Source organism: Nyctereutes procyonoides, unplaced genomic scaffold (assembly GCF_905146905.1).
Source record: "Nyctereutes procyonoides isolate TBG_1078 unplaced genomic scaffold, NYPRO_anot_genome, whole genome shotgun sequence".
NCBI classification, from domain to species: domain Eukaryota; kingdom Metazoa; phylum Chordata; class Mammalia; order Carnivora; family Canidae; genus Nyctereutes; species Nyctereutes procyonoides.
In genome coordinates this window covers 9,752,501-9,771,578 of record NW_026575040.1, presented here as the reverse complement: position 1 = coordinate 9,771,578, position 19,078 = coordinate 9,752,501, and the positions used below count along the sequence as shown (strand labels likewise).

At 46.7% G+C, this 19,078-nt stretch overlaps 1 protein-coding gene across 1 annotated transcript in view; it reads left to right on the top strand.

Annotated features, from left to right (window-relative positions):
• The window catches only part of MAP2K1 (mitogen-activated protein kinase kinase 1), a 78,113-nt gene that overhangs the window by 50,967 nt on the left and 8,068 nt on the right, over window positions 1-19,078 (top strand). Inside the window, exon 6 of the mRNA XM_055320007.1 lies at window positions 18,519-18,643. Coding sequence (XP_055175982.1) covers window positions 18,519-18,643 — 125 coding nt within the window. The remainder of the gene's footprint in view (window positions 1-18,518; window positions 18,644-19,078) is intronic.

Here is a 19,078-nt window from a genome sequence, read left to right as displayed (position 1 = left end):
GCTGAGGAGGAGTGAGGAGGGCTGATGGAATCGGCTGGCCAGCTACTGTAGATTAGGTGATAAATTCTAAAATTGGAATTGGTTTTTCAAACACTATAAAATGTGTATAACATAAAATATATCATTTTTAACCATTTTTAAGCATACATTTCTGGCAGTAAATACATTCATGTTGTTATGCAACTACCACCAGTATCAGGGTTGTTGAGGTGTCAGTTTTGCTTTAATTGATCTGTAGATTGAAAGCCATCCTGTTGAACATCCCAGTAACCTTTATTGTAGAATTCATAAATTATATACAAAATGTATGTAGAAATGCAAAGGACGTAGAACCGCCAAAACGGCTTTGAAGAAGAAGAACAAAATTGGGGCACTTAGACTACCTGATTTCCAGATTTATTATAAAGCTGTGATAGTCAGTAGTGTTGTGTTGGTGTGAAGCTAAACATAACAGATCGAATAAACTGGAAGGATTCAGAAATAGACATATACATATGTAGTCAGTTGAATTTTGACAAAGACTGTGAGGTAGTTCGATAAAGGAACAATAATCTTGCCAGTAAATGTTGCTGGAACAGTTGTATATTCTTATGTACAAAAATGAACCCTCACGCTTATCTCACATCATAAAGAAAAATGAACTCTCAGTGGATCATAGGTCTAACTGTATGAATTAAAACTATAAAATATCTGAAAGAAAACATAGACTATCTTAATGACATCTGTTTTAGCAAAGTGTTTTTAAATGGGACACAAGAGGCATGGAGAAGTATAAAGGAAAAATCAATAAATTGAACTTTATCTAAATTAAAAACATTGCTTTTCAAAAGATACAGAAACAAAGAGGCAAGCCGCAGACTAAGAAAATATTGACAAAACTTGTATCTGTCTAGTGGCATTGTCTAAATTATATAAAGACCTCTTAAAATTTAATATTAAAAGATAAACAACCCAATTAGGGAAATGGGTAAACCTTTGAACAGATGTCGTACTAATGAAGATACATGGATAGCATATAAGCACATGAAAAGATACTGAACATCATTTGTCATTATGGAGATGTAAATTTAGTTCGCAGTGAGATACCCCTTCACACCTACTGGAATGTCTAGAGACTACCCATGTGTTACAGACCAACTGGAACTCTCAGACACTGTAGGCAGAAATGTGAAATGGTACAAGCATGCTGGAAAACAGCTCCTCTGTTTCTAAAATGTTAAGTATGTGCCTACTCTATGTTCAGCCATTTCACTCAGGATTTTCTCTAAAGAAATGAAAACATATGTCCATTCAGGCCCTGTACATGACTGGTCAGGGTAGTTTTATTTGTAATAACCCAAAACTAAAAGTAACGCAAACATCTATCAATAGTTGAATGGTTAAACAAATTGTGGTACATCCATACACTAGGATATTATTCAGCAATAAAAAGAATAAACCATTGATACATGAAAAATGTAACAGACAAAAAAGAGCATATATCATGTGATTCCATTTATATAATTCTAGAAATTACAAACTGATCTGTAGTGATGAAATACAAACGAGTGGCTGCTTGGGGAATGAGGGAAGGAGGAGGGCAGGATTACAGAGGGGCACAAGGAGACTTTTGGGTATGATAATTTTGATTGTGGTGATGATACCATATATATCTTCATCAAATGATACACTTCAAGTATATGGGGTTTATTATTTAAAAATCACATACCAATAGGGGCGCCTGGGTAGCTAGTCGGTTGAATGTCCGATTTTTGGTTTCAGCTTAGGTCATGATCTCTGGGTCATGAGTGGGATCAAGCCCCATCTCAAGCTCTGCACTCAGCAGGTAGTCTGCTTGAGGTTCCCTCTCTCTCTCCCTGCCCCTCGGGCTTGTTTCCTCTCTTTCTCTCCAATAAATAAATAAATCTTTAAAAAAAGAGAGAGAAAATGATATACTAATAAAACTGTAAAAAACAAACAAACAAAAACAAACCAAAAAGCAAACACCCTTCTCAAAAAGTGAAGTTGTTAAAAACAGTGATAAAGCAAGTTTCTTAAAAGCAACTAGGGAAAGGGACAAGCACTTTGAAAGAGAGTTGTTTTTTTTTTTTTTTTTTTTTTTAATTTATGATAGTCACAGAGAGAGAGAGGCAGAGACACAGGCAGAGGGAGAAGCAGGCTCCATGTACTGGGAGCCCGACGTGGGATTCGATCCCGGGTCTCCAGGATCGCGCCCTGGGCCAAAGGCAGGCGCCAAACTGCTGCGCCACCCAGGGATCCCTGAAAGAGAGTTTTGTAGTGTCTTTTAAAATTAAACCATACAACAAATCCCTTAGCCCCATGTCTCACTATTGACTTAAGAGAAATGAATACATTTGTCCACATAGAGACTTGTGCACAAATGTTCATAGCATCTTTATTCACAATAGCCCCAAACTAGGACCAACAAAATATTGGTCACTAGATTAGTGAATAAACAAATCTTGATAGATTTAAACAACAGAATGAAGCTCAACAATAAAAATGAGTAAACTAGTGATACAACTTGGATGAATCTCAAAAACATGCAGAGTAAAAGAAACTCTACACAAAAGAACACATAGGGTAGGATTCCATGTATATGAATATCTAGGACAGATGTAATTAATCCACAGTAACATAGTAATAAAGTAGATTAGTGGTTGCCTGAAGGTGTCAGGGGGCTGGAGTGGGGATCGCCCTCAAACGGATATGAGGGAACTTTCTGGAGTAATCAAAGTATTAAATCCTGATTTTGGTGGTGGGTTTACCATTGTATGCTTTATTCAAAAACGCATCAAACTACACACTTAAAATGCAAAATCGTAGAAAGCTTTCTACTTTATAACTACACTAGCTACTATTTTGTCCTTTTTCTGGTGACAAGAAAAGTGTCAATAAGGAGGTACAGTATGACTGGTGTGGGGGAGCAGTTTTCTAGTAGTATATAGACCTTGATTTTTTTTTTTTTTTAAGACCTCTGAGTTCCTGGATAGAATATTTTATTGTACTTATTTCTAGGAAATAGGAATAGCTGAAAGGGGGGGAGAGATGAACATTTCTTGAGCAAGGGGCTACGTTCGAGGGCTGCAAAGGACATAATTCTCACTTAGCAGAATCCATGAGGGACCAACCAGTCAGTGTTGTAGAAGGATTTGGTGGAGGAAAGCCGGTGTATCATCCATAAAATAGAATCCTCTTGCCTACTTCCAGGTTGCTGTGAGGATTGAGGACATTACATAAGGAAAGCAATTAGCAAAATGGTTTGTGTAAAGAGGAGCCTAACAAAGGTGAATTGCCTTCCTTCTGCCTTTATGTACGAAGAAATTGAGACCCTGTGAGGATGAATTTCTTTTATCAGCTGTACCTTTGTGTGCTGCTCCCTTTTGCTCTTATTACTGCCTTTCCTGGGAATGTTTACTTCCCAACCCTACCGCGTCTCTCATACTCCTACCTTTTCTAGGCTAAGTCTGTTCATCTTTTTAAGGTATAGCCCCAAGGCTTGGGAATCTGCCAGTTAAAGTTCAAATCTTAACTCTCTTACATACAGGGAATATAAACTCTTGAGTTATTTATTCATCCGTTAAATGAGGAGAGTTCATGCCAAAGGGCAGCAATTGCAAATTATACGCATATTTTGTATATTTGTGAGGATTTAAAGGGCTGCTTCCCATAAATCATTAATAAATAATGTTACTGTTTGGCTTAGTTATGTTGTTACTATAGTAATAATGTTACTGTTTAGTTCAGACGTCTCTTCCAAGAAGTGTTCCCATGAACCAGCCCCCTCCCAGAGCAAATTAAGTGCTTTGCGTCTGTATTCCTTTGGCACAGTGTCCATCCCTTTCTTACTGTAATAAATAATGAGTATTTATTGAGGGCCTGTTATGTACCAAGTACTGTATTATGTGCTTTAGCTACTTTTCTCATTTATTGGTCACAGCAACCTTGTGATAGGTTTGTTTTGCCTATTTTACAGATATGGAAACCCTAGCTGAGAGTTTGTTTTTCTTTCACCAGTTTGTGAGTTTCTTCAAGTCAGGGGACACATCACATTCATCTCTGTATCCCGACTCTAGTATAACATCAGAGAATAGCTTGCCCCTCAAAGGGTTGTTAAATGGGTGGATGTGTGATTAACAGGTGTCACAACACATAGGAATCAACAGTGTCTCCTGCCTCTAACACAGTCATTGATCTAGGCCTGAGTTTTTCTCTCCCCATTGCCTTCCCTGTACCATGCTCTGGGTTTTTTGATGGAGAGCTCTAACTTTATTTCTGTTCCAAAGAGAGGAAACTTGCAGCTCATTCCTGGAATAACCAACTTGCTTTTTCCTTCTGCCTGATGCTGCCCCCACTTTCTCAGGAATTTCTTTTCTGGCTCTGCAGTTACTGCTCTTTGGCAAGAAGAGCTGCTTTGTGAGCCAGATGGGTCTCTGGACAGTTATCTTTGGTGGAGAGTTCATTCTTTGCCCAGCCAAGAAGGGGAAGTCACTAGGACTTTGCTCCAATGAGCAGTGTCTGCAGCAGGCAGCTTGGCCTAACTGCTCCACTTTTCAGACTCCTGCTGTCATGCATCTTCTCCAGAAGCCCTGAAAGAAGAATTCACTGTGAGGCCTGGGCTGTGGAATGGTATTCTTGCACAACGCGATTCCTGAGCAAGAAGAACAATGAGTGGATGATTCCCAGAAACCTGGGTTAGGGTGATGATGGGATAGTGAGACTTCTTGCTGCCAGTAAGTTTTTCCTCTGGTCTAAATATATTCTTTCCTGATGAAATTTAAACTCTGTTTCTTCTTATTATGTCCTTGAGGTGAAATGGGGAAACCTGCGGGGGCTTTTTCTTGGCTGTACATTTTTCTTTATTCCTACTTGCTGATAATTGATTTCCTGGTTGAAAGCTTGGTGGTTATTTCAATGAGTTTTCACTGTGCAATAAACCAGCCCAACCCTTAGTAGTTTAAAAACAGCAGTGTCATGGGGTACCTGGGGGCTCAATCTGTTGAGCATCCAACTCTTGGTTTCAGTTCAGGTTATGATTTCATGGGTTGTGAGATTGAGCCCCACATCAGGCCCCTGTGCTCAGTGTGGAATCCGCTTGAGATTCTCTCTCTCTCTGCCCCTCCACCTGCTCTCGCTCTCTCAAGTAAATATCTTATTAAGTAAAAATTAGAGGAAAAAACCCCCACAATAAACCAGCAGTGATTTACTCTCTGTAATTTTGTGGGCTGGTTGGACCTCTTTCCTCATGTTTTCACTCATCCTCTGAGACACAAACTCTCTGGCTTCTTCCCATGATGGTCTTGGGGTTTCAGTAATAAGAGAGGAGTAACCCTACTACTAAAGCACCATTTAAACCTCTGTTTCCATCAGGTTAATGTCCTGTTGGCTTTTTTAAAAAAAAAGTCATGTGATCCAGTCAGGACTAAAAATGTAGAGGGATAGGTTCTGTCTCTTTGGGAGCAGCTAGAAAATATTTCAGCCAGTTTTTCACTCTGTCCTGGTGACAAAAGTTCAGGGTTTGAATTCTGACTGTGCTACTGAATGTGTAACCTTGGGCAAGTTATTTAACTTCTCCAAGCCTCAGGAGGAATAGTCTACCTCCAGGGCTGTGAGGATTGAGACAATGCCTACAAGCGCTTAAAATAGTGCTTGACCAACATCATGGGCAATCTGTGTTACTGTTGCTTAACAGATCAGTCAGTAGGTTTTTGTGATTGCCAGATGCTGGTTTAAGTATCTCAAAATGCCTAAGTGTTTTGAGATCCTGGAAAAGTTGAGAGAATTTTTTAAAAAGCTAGACTCCCACACTTGAGTAGGGCAGGAACCAGGGCCCCTCTGGTTGGGAGGTTGGGTTGTGTAAGCAGAAAAGCAGTTGTCCTTGTTCCTCAGCTAGCTACCCCTGGGGTGCTGCTGCTGGGGCATTGAGGCCTTCTTAGCCTAATGGTGGGTGTGGGAATATTGTGGGTGATACAACACTAGGCACACCTGAACTCAGAAATGACTTTCTGTGAGAGGAAGAGCCATAATGGTAGTTGGGGGGAGACCATTTCCAGGTGCCATTTAAGTACTGTTTTTTTCCACCTAGGTAATAGTCTCTTGAAAGTTTTCACTTATTTTTAGTCGACCAGGTAAGTTGAAGGACTGTTGGCCCTAGTGAGATACCCTGCTTTGGGCATGCATATGGCTAGCTTTCATATATCTCTGATGTGTCTGTCCATGCTGGGTGCGAACCAGGTTCTCAGCCTCATTCCTGAAGGGACCTGTCTTTGCGGCTGTAGAGCAGGACTTCATGGGCCTGACTAGTACGGCTCATATTCCGTACTACTGTACATCACCACTGTCTGAGGTGATGGCCTGCTGTTCTGGACTTTGTTTGCAGGGAACCCATCTGCTGTGATCCTGTAGCGGGGGACAAGGGTGCAAGAGCACCTGGCTCCGGGGGTACCACACATACTAGGTTTGACCACTGGCCATGGACAATCCAAAGGCAGAGAGAAGACTGGTGGTGAAACAAGAAAGGAATTTGTTTCAGTGAGGCCAACACTGAGAAGGTAGCAGACTAGTGTCTCCAGAAGGCTGAAAACACTTGGAGGTTTTGTTTTGTTTTGTTTTGTTTTTTTTCCACTTGGAGGTTTTTAAGGAAAATGTGGGACAAAGGTCGATGGGTACGTGCATGTGGGTAGTCAAGGTCAGGTCAGGTGGATCATTGTTTTGGGGTCAGTCATGTGGGGTCTTGTGGGGGTCTTGCTGGCCTCAGGGCAGTCCCTGTTGCCCGAAGGGATAGTTCCCATCACAGGATGCTTTGCCTTCCAGGTCTTTTGCCTGAGTTGGAAGATAAGCTGGAAAGAAGAACTTAATCAATTGGAAAGAACAGATGGAGGTCAAGGAGTAGTTGAAGTCCTCTGCCAGTCTGTCTTGCTTTTGTGTAGACATTATATTCTATTCCCCCGAGTGTTCAAAGGGCAAAGCAGACTGTGTGGCTTAGCCTGGTGTATGTAGTTTGTGGGCCGCTCATCAGAGAGTCGGTATTAGTTTTGTCTGGAATCTCTGGGTAACGTTTTTTGGTATAATCATGGGTATGTATGTGCACATGTTCCTCCATGTTGATTTGCCCTTCTCCTCACTGTTGGCTTCCTATATGCAAAGAAAGTAGTATTTGTGTAATATTCATAGAATACCTCTAAGTACAAGGTACTAAGTGAATCACTCCAGAGGGCATAAAGATGGCTCAGAAATACATTGTGTCCTCCAGGAGCTTGGAGTCTAACAGGGGAAAAATGTCTCGAAATACAGGGTGGTGGAACACAGCCAGTGTCATTTTTTTATGCATGAATCGCTGCTACCCTGCCAACTTTCAAATAGAATTTGATGTGATATAATTAGGATTCTTTGGTTGTGTCAAAATCCAATGCAAGATTACTTAATCAAAAGAATATTAGTGTGGGTCACCTGTTAGAAGGCAGGGATGAATATGGGGTTGAAAAGACAGCCTCAGGACCCTGTTACCTCTCAGCATTACTCATGGTGTGGGCCTCCTTTACAGTCTTGAGGCTTTTCATTGGGGGCAGCAGGGACCTCAGTCCTTAGTGTTCTGTTCCAGAGAAAGAGCTCTGCCCACTGTCCTGTAGGCCTGAATCACTGATTGGCTGTGCTGCTAGTACCCACCCACTTTTGGGCCAATCACTTGTTCCAGGGACTGGTGGTCTGGTTTTCCACCTGGGATTATAACCTACTCTGTGGTGGGATAGATGGGGCTTGTTGGTTGACACCCTAGCAAAAACACTTGTTGGGAGGAGCCTACCCCAAATGAAAAGAGGGGCTTTATTACCAGGAGGTGGAAAGGAGGAACAGAGGCTGAAAGCTACCAAATTAGGAAGAAAAACTATATTTTGCTACTAATATGATCAAGCACTGGGTCAGAAAGACAAAAAGCTGTTAACAGATCAAAGCAATAATTAAACATTTAAGCAGGGGTGGGCAGACTGGCGGCCCACAGGCCACATAGGTCTACTGTCTATTTTTGTAGGGCCTGCAAGCCAAGAATTGTTTTTTAGAATTTTGTGATATATGATAATTGTTTTAAATTCAAATTTCAGTGTCCATAATGAAGTTTTGTTGGAACATAGCATGCATATTTGTTTTTCATGACTGTTTTTGTGCTATAATGGCAAAGGTAAGTGATTGCGTGTGAAAGAGACCATATGACCCTCAAAGCCTAAAAATATTTGCTCTGTGGTCCTTTACAGAGAAAGCTTCCTGATTACTGGGTTTTAAGGGGAAGAAGAATTTCCCACAACTAAGGAAACCTTAGAATTTAAGTGCAAGAGGAAGCTCTGGGGTTTTCAGCTTTGAGTTCTTGGTGAAAACCTGGTGGATGGCGTAGGTAGGAGAGAGAGAGGGTTTTTCACTGATCCTGAAGCTCTGATGGGTATTAACCACAAAGGTTTCAAAGTGGTCCTTGCACTCCCTGTGGCAGGAGCTCCTAGGTTTGGTGTCTCTAAAGCGGACTCAGGTGGTTAGGCTCTGAGTTCCAGGGTGGGAGGTGGGGGTCCTAAGGATGTAAGTGCTTCACGCCACTTACAGTGGTGATTTGCATTGCCAGCCTGTCATTCTTCTTAGCCCACTCTGCTAATCAAGGTCTTACTTTGATCAAGACTCTGAAGAAACATTATATAAGTTATATAAGTTAAATTGGTAGAGCATTTATACAGCTTAACCCATAAATTGTTTCTGCCGTGGAATTGCTGGCTGATGAAGATCAATAAATGCCAAGAATAGTTTTAAGCTATGCCTCAGCTCATTTTTCTTTTCCTTCTGTCAGCTGGGGTAGTGTGTAGCCTGCCTGATGCTTATGTGCCGTGTTGGATTAGTAGCCTGGGCCCACAGTGCCCTGGCACCACCAGCCTAGACTTCTGAGGGGATGCCCGGCCATGGCTCTCTTCAGAGCTCGAGTAGCTCATGCGGGGCCGTCCTGCTAGGAGGGCACCCTGGGGCAGCTCCTTATTGCCCAGGGAGCTGTTGGGCCAGAATAATTGTTGAGGCTTCTGCTGAGACTCTGATTGTTTTTGGATCACGGCCCCGGGGACAGTTGGGAGTGTCTGGAGCACATTGTGGGTGTGCTAGCAACAGCCTCTGAAGGAACTGTGCCCTCCGCCAGGGTCGCGGTTAGAACCCTGACATCTTCGTCTTGCTGTTGGCACTGACAGGCAAGATTGGAAGTGGCCCAGGTGTGTTTTTGTTTTGTTTTACAAGCCGTGTGTAGCAGGCTCACATGTGATAAGTTTCTGAGTGGCTTCTTCTGTGGCCTTTGCCAGGCCCTGTCCTACCTGCCGGGCCTTTTCTGGTGTCCTGCCAGGCTTCCCTGAGCAGAAGGTCACAGTGGCCCCTGAGGCTGCACATGGGTCTTTGTTCTGACCACAGTCCTGCCTGGGTGGAAGGGGGTGTCCTTGTGCCACCATCTGTAGGCTGCCCAGAGCGTCCAGAGGGTGGCTGGGCTGCACTCCTGCTTCCTCTACATGCTAGTCTTATTCACCAGTCATGTGGTGACAGCCTTGGGGGCGGGGGCAGTGAATTTACAGGAAAACTGATTCCTTTGAACCCTGTCTAGACTGCTCCACCTTACAGATGGAGAGAAACAGAGAGTGGCTAATCAGTAGCTAGAATCCAGTGTGCTGGTCTCTTGGTGAGAAATGTGAGTCCCATTCTCTCTAGAATTACCTCAGCTGCTAGACCCACAGAGATGGATCAGGGCTCCAGATGAGTGTCTCTTCGCTCTTTAAGCGAGGCAGATGGGCCTTTGGAGGAGGGAGAGTTCTTCCTCAGTCCCTTTAGGGAAGCACTGTGGAGGGGGTGTAACTGGCCCTGAGCTGGAATCCCAGGTAGAGGGGAGCGCATGAATCGTGGCAACAGAGGCAGAGAACGCAGATCAGTCCTCACAGGGAACAGCAAGCTGTTTGGGTTGTCTAGGTTCCTGATGGCGTGTGGTGGGAGTCGATAAGGAATGCTTAAGGCACTCGAGGGGGTCTTCACTGCTCTGCTCAGGGGCTGGATATCATCATAGGCAGAGGGGAACAGAGGAGGGCTCCTATGCAGGGAAGTAAGGTGAGCGATTCTTGGAAGAAGAGGGCCCCGGCTGCTGTGGCTAAGATGAGCTCGAGGGGGAGAGAGGACAGTTAGGAGGCTGTTGTCATGGTCCAGTAAGAGATGATGTGGGTGGGTCTGAGTCAGGATAGTGGCTTGGTGGGCAGCTGGGGGGAGCGGTTGTTGGGGAGCAGGTGGAGAGAGGTGGTCAGGGTTTATTCTGGAAGCCTGAGGAGAGCAAAGGGCAGGTGCCTGTGCATTCAGATAGGGAGGGGAAGGCAGTTAGAAGACTTGCTCCCTGGCCCTTCCCAAGGCAGCTGTGGTGCAAAGGAGTGTGAGGCCCAAGCTTGTGTCTTGAGGCTCTAGCTGGTCCCTTGACGAAAGGCCTGGTGGCCCAGGCTGAGAGTAATCCTGGGAGATCTGTGTCCTGTTCTCTCTCACATCACAAAGCCTCACTTCTAAGGGAAACCTTGAGGCTGTGATGTCCACCTGGAGCTCTTGTTTGGTGAGAGGGAGGAGCATGTCTCCCAAAGAAGAGTGTGTAGTTGGGGAGGGCTCTGCTCAGGAGGCTCCACAAGGACTGTCTCGTCCATCTGGCTCACGTTTGTAAATTGGCACACACACTCTGCTAAGTGTCTTTTTTAGGGGTCTGTCCCAACCTAAGCTAGAAATGACGATGAGTGGCCTCTTGACATCCTGGAATTTCCAGGCTTCTCTGGTGCGTGATGTGAACTTGTGACCCAGGTACATATGGTCATGCCTTACTTTGATGGAGCTTGGGCCGTCATAAATACAGTGATGCTACTAGAAATTCCCTCTCCTTGGCATTTAAAAATGAGATCTCCAGCTTTCTCTATCTTTCCTTTTTCCAATCTTTTATGCCCGTCTACTGCTGCTGAGGAAAATTACCCTTCAGCACGTCAAACACATTTTTTAAGCTAATTCCCCTCTCTTGAATTGTGGATGAGAAGTATCCACATTAGCCAGCATTGTTTTCCTGCCTTCAGGTGGGTGATTGGCTTCGTGATAGATGTGCTGTCCTCTGAATTAGCCCACAGCCAGCAAAGGGAAATGTGTGCTTGTGGCCGGTTTCTTTAGTGGAAAAGTTTTTCTGTGTGATCTTTGGCAAGGGACATCTGTCTCCTTAAGCCTTTATTTCTGTGTCTGTAAAATGGGGCTGCTCTGCCAAATATTATTAGGGAGTCATTGAAGATGAGAGACCAGGAATCAGGGACCCATAAGCTTTTCCTGTGATTGCCCCTTCTTTTCCTTTCACTGTCTCCACTACCACCATCCCTGCCCCTGCCTCTCTTTTTTGAGTGTAACCCATGATGTACTTTTTGTTGTGGCTTTTGTTGCATCCTCCTTTAAAAATTGACCATTTCGGGGATCCCTGGGTGGCGCAGCGGTTTGGCGCCTGCCTTTGGCCCAGGGCGCGATCCTGGAGACCCGGGATCGAATCCCACGTCGGGCTCCCGGTGCATGGAGCCTGCTTCTCCCTCTGCCTATGTCTCTGCCTCTCTCTCCCTCTCTGTGTGACTATCATAAATAAATAAAAAAAAAATTAAAAAAAAATTGACCATTTCTTGCAATGGCATATACTAATGGAAACCAAAATCTGAAAAAGAAAAATGGATTCTGAGCGCTGGCAATACTGTCTCGTTTAATTGCTGACATTTCATGTGCCTTATGGGTCAGGAGATTAACACCAAATTTGCAGAACAGGGCACACAGAGGTAGAAAATGAAAGCATTTCAAAACTGATGAGTCTTGGGAGGGAAGAAAAATTAAATGGCACTCAGTGGCCTGGGTTGTAAGAAGTGCAGAGGTGAAAGCACCTGCTTGTTAGGACCAGGCTCCAGAAGTCCCGTGGTTGAACTCGGTTGTTAAAGCGGGAGGAGGTGGGAAGCAGCCTCTGGTTCCTTGTCTGCAAGTTTCTGAAGGTGGGACAGGGCGCCTATGCTGAGAAGGAAGCTCTCATCTCCTGGAGCAGAGAAGTCTTTTCTCTCATGAGTCTTAGATGATTTATTTGTCCTGTTCCCAGAAAAAGCCTGTTACATTTATAATGTGGGTGACCTTCTTCCCCTACCACAACTTAAAAAAAAAATTGAGATATGATTGACATAACATTGTGTTGGTTTCGGGTGTAAGGCATGCTGGTTTGATGGATGGATCACCACAGTAAGTATAGTTAATACCAGCATGCGATTGTATTTTTTTTTCTTATGATGAGAACTTTTAAGAACTTGCAGGAGCTTCTGGCTGCCTCAGTCAGTAGACATTGTGAGTCTTGATCTTGGGGTTGTGAGTTCAAGCCCCATGTTGGATGGAGGGATTTCTTTAAAAAAAAAAAAAAAAAAGCTGCCCAGGTGGCTCAGCGGTTTGGCGCCACCTTCAGCCCAGGGCCTGATTCTGGAGGCCCCAGATCCAGTCCCACATTGGGCTCCCTGTGAGGAGCTTGCTTCTCCCTCTGCCTGTGTCTCTCATGAATAAATACAATCTTAAAAAAAAAAAAAAGTACTCTCTTAGCAACTTACAAATGAACAATCCAGTATTGTTAAATATAGTCACTGTGTTGTTCGTTGCACCCCAGGAATATTTGTCTTACAACTGGAAGTTTGTACCATCTGACCACTGTCACCCGCAACTAAATAATGGCTTTTCTGAAACTTTGGAGTACAGCTCACCGTTTGCTCGGTCATCTAGAGCCCAGTTACCTCGGCTCTGGATAATCAAGAGTCTGAGTGCTACTGTAGCCTCTGCCATTAGCTCCCCGTGTAATCTTGACAGACCTCTCCCTGACTCTGGGCCTCACTGTTCTCATCTGTACACCAGGGGGTAGGGGGCTTGCTTCTCACCATTGTTGCGAGGATTAAAGAAGACTGTATTTAAAAGGCCTGGCATAGGAGGTCTTCGATGAACCAGAGCTGTTATGGCGTCTTCCCAGGCCCTCTGGGCTTGCCTGTGCCATCCCCCCACCCCCGCCCTGGCAGCTGCATCCCTTCTCCTTCCCTGGGAGAAGGCAGCGAGAGGAGAAAGCGGTGCTCTTGAGGAGGTTGGGTGGGAGAGGAGGTTACAGTTCAGGGCTAATTGAAGGGTTTGGGATTTTCTCTGAATGTTAATTAGGTTGCTATTTAATTAGCTCCCTGAGGTCATGGGTAAGGTAACTGGAGGTGGCTCTGTGGAGAACATTATTTGACATACCAGGGTTGGCCACTTTTCCCTTCTGTTTCTTCACTTTTAGAGAAGGGTTATTAGGGACCTTCCAGGGTTGCTAAGAAGGGATCATTTGAGGCCTAAAGTAATCATTTAAAAATCTCATTTGCCTTCATTTCTGTAACCTTTAACTCACTTATCCAAAGTCATCTCACTTTTGGATTTAGCCTTTGTCACAGATGAGCCGGAGTCTCGCTTCCAGGCATCACTCAGCTTGCTTCTTTCTCTGGGGCCCTCATTTCTTTTTCCTTCCTCCTATTTCTCTTGCGTTCCCTATCCCCTCTGCCGCTCCCCTGCCCTCTCTTTCTTCATGCCCTCTCTTCCATCGTGTGCACCCCCACTTCCATAGCGAATGCAACTTCCTATAATATTCTTCTCTGCCAAATGAAACGAGGTTACTCGATCATACCCTTTGGGGGGCTGACACTTGCCTTGCTGCATCTGCCTGATGGGAGCTGCCCACTAGTCAGGCTGGCGTTGAGCCTGGCTGGGTGGAAGAATTTAGAGTATCAGTCCACAGTGCCCTCAGGCCCTCTCCTTTCGCCCTCACCATCGTACACATGTGTACGACGTTCTTGTTACTTTTCGTGTCCCGTCTCTCCTTGTGGATGGCCTTGAAGAACCGTGTCCTTTTATTCATAGCTCAGTTGTGTTTATAAAATAAGCACATGACCCCCTGAATTATTTAATCCAAACCCTTTGTTTTACAGGGGTAGAAAATGCTCAGAAATTAAGTAAAAATTACGTGCTCTTGGGGGAAGGATCAGAAGGCTTTGCACAGTGGTTATTTTCTGGGGCAGAAAATAGGAAAGAAGAAAATACTTTGTCCACTTTTTTCATAAAACCTCCTTGTTTGTTTCTGAGGAAGGAGGACTTACTCGTCCTCATTGTTGCAGGGCCTGAGCAGGATTGGGGCAACAAACCATGGCTCCTCAGAGGTTTCCCCGGGGAAGCTTGTCAGCCTGGGGGCCTCATGGATGCTGGGCGCTTCCTTCAGAATGCAGCCCAGCCCGCTAGGTCCTGTGGCTCCTCCCAGTCTCGACCTCTTGATATTGGAGGGTGAGAAAGGGAACCCACAGCCTGGAGAAGGCTTTGGGAAGTAGAGGGGGCCTGGGCCTGTGATGTGAACAGTGGTTGGGGTTGCTGCTAGGACATTGTGGGAGGAAGCCCGATGAAACCTTGGAGGGCTCCAGGAACAGGGCAGGCTCCCAAATGAGGAAGGGGACCCTTGAAAACTTGGACCTGGACCTGGAGGTGAGGGTGGGCTGGAAGAGTGCGTGTTTCACATGTGGGGGAGGGGGGAGGCATGGTTAGAGGGGCAGGCCTGAGCTGGGGCCCGACACAGCAGGAAGCTGGAGAGGGAGGGAGGACTTTGGGCTCTGTGGCTAATGTGGAAAGGCAGGCCGAGAGGTGGGGACTTTCCCACTGCAGGAGCACCGATTTCTGTGCAGGACTGAGTGAGGAGGAGGATGTGGGGATAGGATGGAAGAACAAGGGAAGTGATGGTGGAGAGCAAAGGTGGGACGCTGCCAGTTGGAGGAAGCAGTCTCTCTGGACTTGTATGACATGGACCTTTTATGCCCCCAGAGAAGAGCCTGATTTGGCTGGGGCTGCCAGAAGGAAGCGTGTCCCAGCCTCGTGGCTCAGCCACATGCTCTGTAGTTGAGGGCTTTGGAGGCCCAGGTCTGCAGGCAGTCTCTTGTCTGCCCTCCAGGTCACCAGGAGGGAGCATCCAGGTCACCAGGAGGGAGTGTGTGCAGTGGGAGTGGCTCCTAGGGTGTGGTCCAGGCAGGGAAATCTCAGGGTTTCCCTCTGCTCCTCTGACCCCATCCCCCATGGTTTCTGCAGCCTCCCAGGCAGTGTTGTTCCCTGGCAGTGGGGGAAGCGGGAGCTGACAGTCAGCGATGGAGGAGAGTGGTGTTACATAAGTTTGGAGAAAAAGAGGCTTGCTTGCCATGTGAATAGAAATCAGATCCACGCAGTGACAGAGGCCGTGTAGCCACTCCTGAGCAGCAGCTGCAGCCTGGAGAGAAGCATCTGAACCAGCAGAAGAAGGAAAACCTGGGTGGGGGTGGGGGTGGAAGGTGGGGGAGGCTCTCTGGGGGGAGGGAGGAAGCAGGTGTCTGGTGCTATGAACTGCTCCTCGTGGAGGGTGGCCTGTGAAAGAATCCTTTTGTCTCTGTAACATTGTGTGCCCTGTAAATGCCGACCCCGCATTAGGTTGGTCTTGGTCACCATCGGGTAAGGTCACAGGAGCTGTGATTGTTACCATCCGCAGGCTGGTAACCCACAGGCAGGCCGGTGCTAGAGAAGCAGAGGGCCTGGCTCAAGGCCGCTGGGTGGAGCAGATGGCAGGGCGGGATTTGAATACAGGTGTCTTTAGCCAGGGCTGTTCTTTTGCTCAAAAACAGAGCCTAACCTGCCTTGGGCTCCTTTGGGAGGTGAGGGAGGCACAGGGGTGAAGGGCCGTCCAGGTTGGAGTGCCTCCTGTGTGCTCTCCCTGCGGCGCCTCCTGCGAGCACCATCTCCCCGCCACTTGGCGTCACCTGCCACACACTGGACACTCTCCTCTGGGGTGGGGTGTGTGTCCTCCGTTGGAAAAGGGCCACGGTACTGTGTGGGTGAAGACCGTGGCTCCTCAGCTGGAAGTGTGTGTTGGGGCCTGCCCTCATTCTAGGTGTGGAGAAGAAACAGAAGACAGGTTCAGTCCCTGACATCCCAAAGGGATTCTGCGGGAGGCTGCATGACTCTATCCAGGTCGTTCCTAAGGGTCCTCCTCCCTGCTCAGAGGCACCCTCCCCCTCATGGTGTGTGGTCTTACCTGGTTTTCATGGCCCTTGAGACCACCTGACGCTGCCCATTTGTTGGTTGGTTTTTGTCTGTACGCACGCTAAAATGTAAGCTGACAGTAGGCACTCCCATCGGTTTGTTTGCCCTTGTCTTCTTGGTATCTGCACGGGCCCTGACGCATCCAGGTGCTCCATGAATAGGAAGTGGATGAGGGGAGCAGAGGTGGGTCATGTGGCCGCAGGGTGGGAGGGAACCAGATTCCTGCTAAGGTTACTTCTGATGCCTGCATTCTGGAAGTCTTTATGGAGCAGACACAGGGAGGGTGACAGGGCCTTTGGAAAGGTCTCATGTCCTGTGGCATGATGAGGGCTGGGTCTTGGGAAGACTGCACCAGTGGCTCTGAGTGCTCCTGTATGCACACCGTGAGTTCAGAGCCTTCCTTTCTGGAGGGCTTAGGAGCCCCTGCTGTGAGCTGAGTTCCAGGCCTGTCTCCAGGGCGTGAGGCACAGAGACTGAGATGCTGGAGCTGGCCGAGCATCTTGGGAATGAGGGGCGGAGGAGGGACAGGCAGGAGAAGGACTTTATTGGGATACAAGAGACTGGGTTTTTTTGTTTTCACTTTATCCTTGGAAAGATGCTTCTGTAGACTTGTTAGAATCTGTTCAAGGATAAATACAGGCATATATCATTTTATTGTGCTTTACAGATACTGCATTTTTTTGAGATTGATGGTTTGTGTCAGTCCTGCATCGAGTGAGTCTACACTACACCATTTTTCCAGCAGCGTTTTTGCTCACTTCATGTCTCTGGGTCACATTTTGTTAATTCTTGAATTTTTCAAACTTTTCATTATTATGTTTGTTATGGTGATCTGTGATCAGTGGTTATGACTTGCCAAAAGCTCAGGTAATTGCTAACAGTTTTTAGCAGTAAAGTATTTTTGAATTCAGGTATGTACATCATTTTCTTAAACATAATGCTGCTGTATACTTCATAGACTATGGTCTAGTTTAAGCATAACTTAAAAAAAAAGATTTATTTATTTATTTGCTTGAGAGAGAGAGTGAGCATGATCGAGGTGGGGGAAGCAAAGGGAGAGGGAGAAGCACATTCCCCGCTGAGCAGGGAGCCTGACCTAGGACTTAATCCCACGACCCTGAGATCATGACCTGAGCGGAAGTCAGCTGTTTAATCTACTGTGAGCCGCCCAGGTGCCCCAACATAACTTTTATATGCACCAGGAAACGCAAGAAAACTCACTTGACTCTCTTTACTCTCTTTATATATATTCACTTATATAATGCAGTGGTCTCGACCTTCAAGGGGTGTCTGTAAATGCATTCATCTGAGAGTACTGAAGAGAAAAATAATAAAATGGGAATAGTGGTTCAGATAGCTTTGGATTATGGGGATTTGTTTTTTTCCCTCGAATTCTCCAGATATTCTCTAGAGTATCCCTATTACTTCTATCAAAGATTGCCTGTCCAGTTTATGCTTTTCCCTTGGCTATGGCCTGCTTACTGGGAGGGGTCTCATTGCTGAGGTCTGCCCACACAACCTTGGCCTGGGGACTTTTACCAAGTTCCAGCCTCGTTTCCCCACCTATAAATGAGAACACTTGACCCTGCTCTGCCCACTTTACAGAGCAGAGTTTGAATCAGGGGAGATGGTGGAAGTTCACATCCCTCTGCAAAGGGAAGGGCCGGTGAGCTAGTAGTGATGGGGCAGCCAGGTGGGAAGAGGGGAGGGTCCGAGTGCAGGGAAGGCTTTGGGGCCGGTTCTGGCAGCACTGCCTTGACTGACCCTGGTAGGGCAGCGGGGGGCTCCCCTGGGCCCATAGCTGCTGCGGCTGTGGAGACTGTTTGGGAGATGACCTCCGAGACGTCAGTCCTAAGGCAGCTGCCAGCCTCTGCCACGCATATTTGTAAAACCCCCATGCTCTGTGCGTGGTGTAAAGGTCAAGAATAGGCATTCCTGTCTGGCCTCCCCTGAGCCTTTGGTGTGTGGCCTCAGCCAGCATACAAGTCTTACTGTCTGTGCTGTTCTTCTGCCATATGATCCAACCGTAGCTGTTCCGTCTTGCCAGTGAGGGTGACTGAAGCAACCAAGTCTGAAATCTTATTTATAACTGACTCCTTCCTGTGGGTCATGTGTTCAAGTCTGGATTCTCAAAGAGTGGAAATCCACTGACTTTCTGGCCTGCTTGTATAACAGGTTGCCATTTCCTCTCCTGACAGTCTTTTCTCAAACCCTGAACAAGACGGACTAAGGGACTGTGGTGTCCCGTGTTTGCAAGCCAAGAGCTGGCTGTGGGATGGCAGTACGTCCTGGGACTCGTGGTCAGGGCTGTTCTGTCTGGAGAGTGCTGACTCTTCTCGCCCCCAATCTACCTGTGTCAACTCCCTCCTTTTTCTGTGTTCTCTCCCCTGCAGATGTCAAGCCTTCCAACATCCTCGTGAACTCCCGTGGGGAGATCAAGCTCTGTGATTTTGGGGTCAGCGGGCAGCTCATTGACTCCATGGCCAACTCCTTCGTGGGCACAAGGTCCTATATGTCGGTATGAGCAGCGAGTTCCATTTCTTAGGCGTCTTGCCTGGTAAGGCATAGGAGCCAAGTGGCTGGTTTCCCCTGTGGGGCCAGAACGTGTCCTGGGGATGGAGGCTGGGGAAAAAGAAATGGGGGAGGAGGCATCATGGTCCCTTCCTGAGGAGGCGACAGCATCAGCATGTCCTCTTCCCACCATGCCATGAGCTCCCAGGGGTCAGGGATAGGACCGCGGGCGTCTCTGGTCCCTAGGGTCTGGCTTGGGGCCTGGCATGTGATAGGTGCCCGGGCAGTGCTTGGTGAGTAGGCTAATGTTTGGTTGACTGACTGGGTGAGTAAATGGCTAGCGTGCTCCAGGGGATTTGGGAAAGGGGAGATGTCTCTAGGTGAGTGCTGGGGTAGAGGGGCGCAAGGGTGAGTGGGGATCTCCATGGCGGGGACTGCAGCA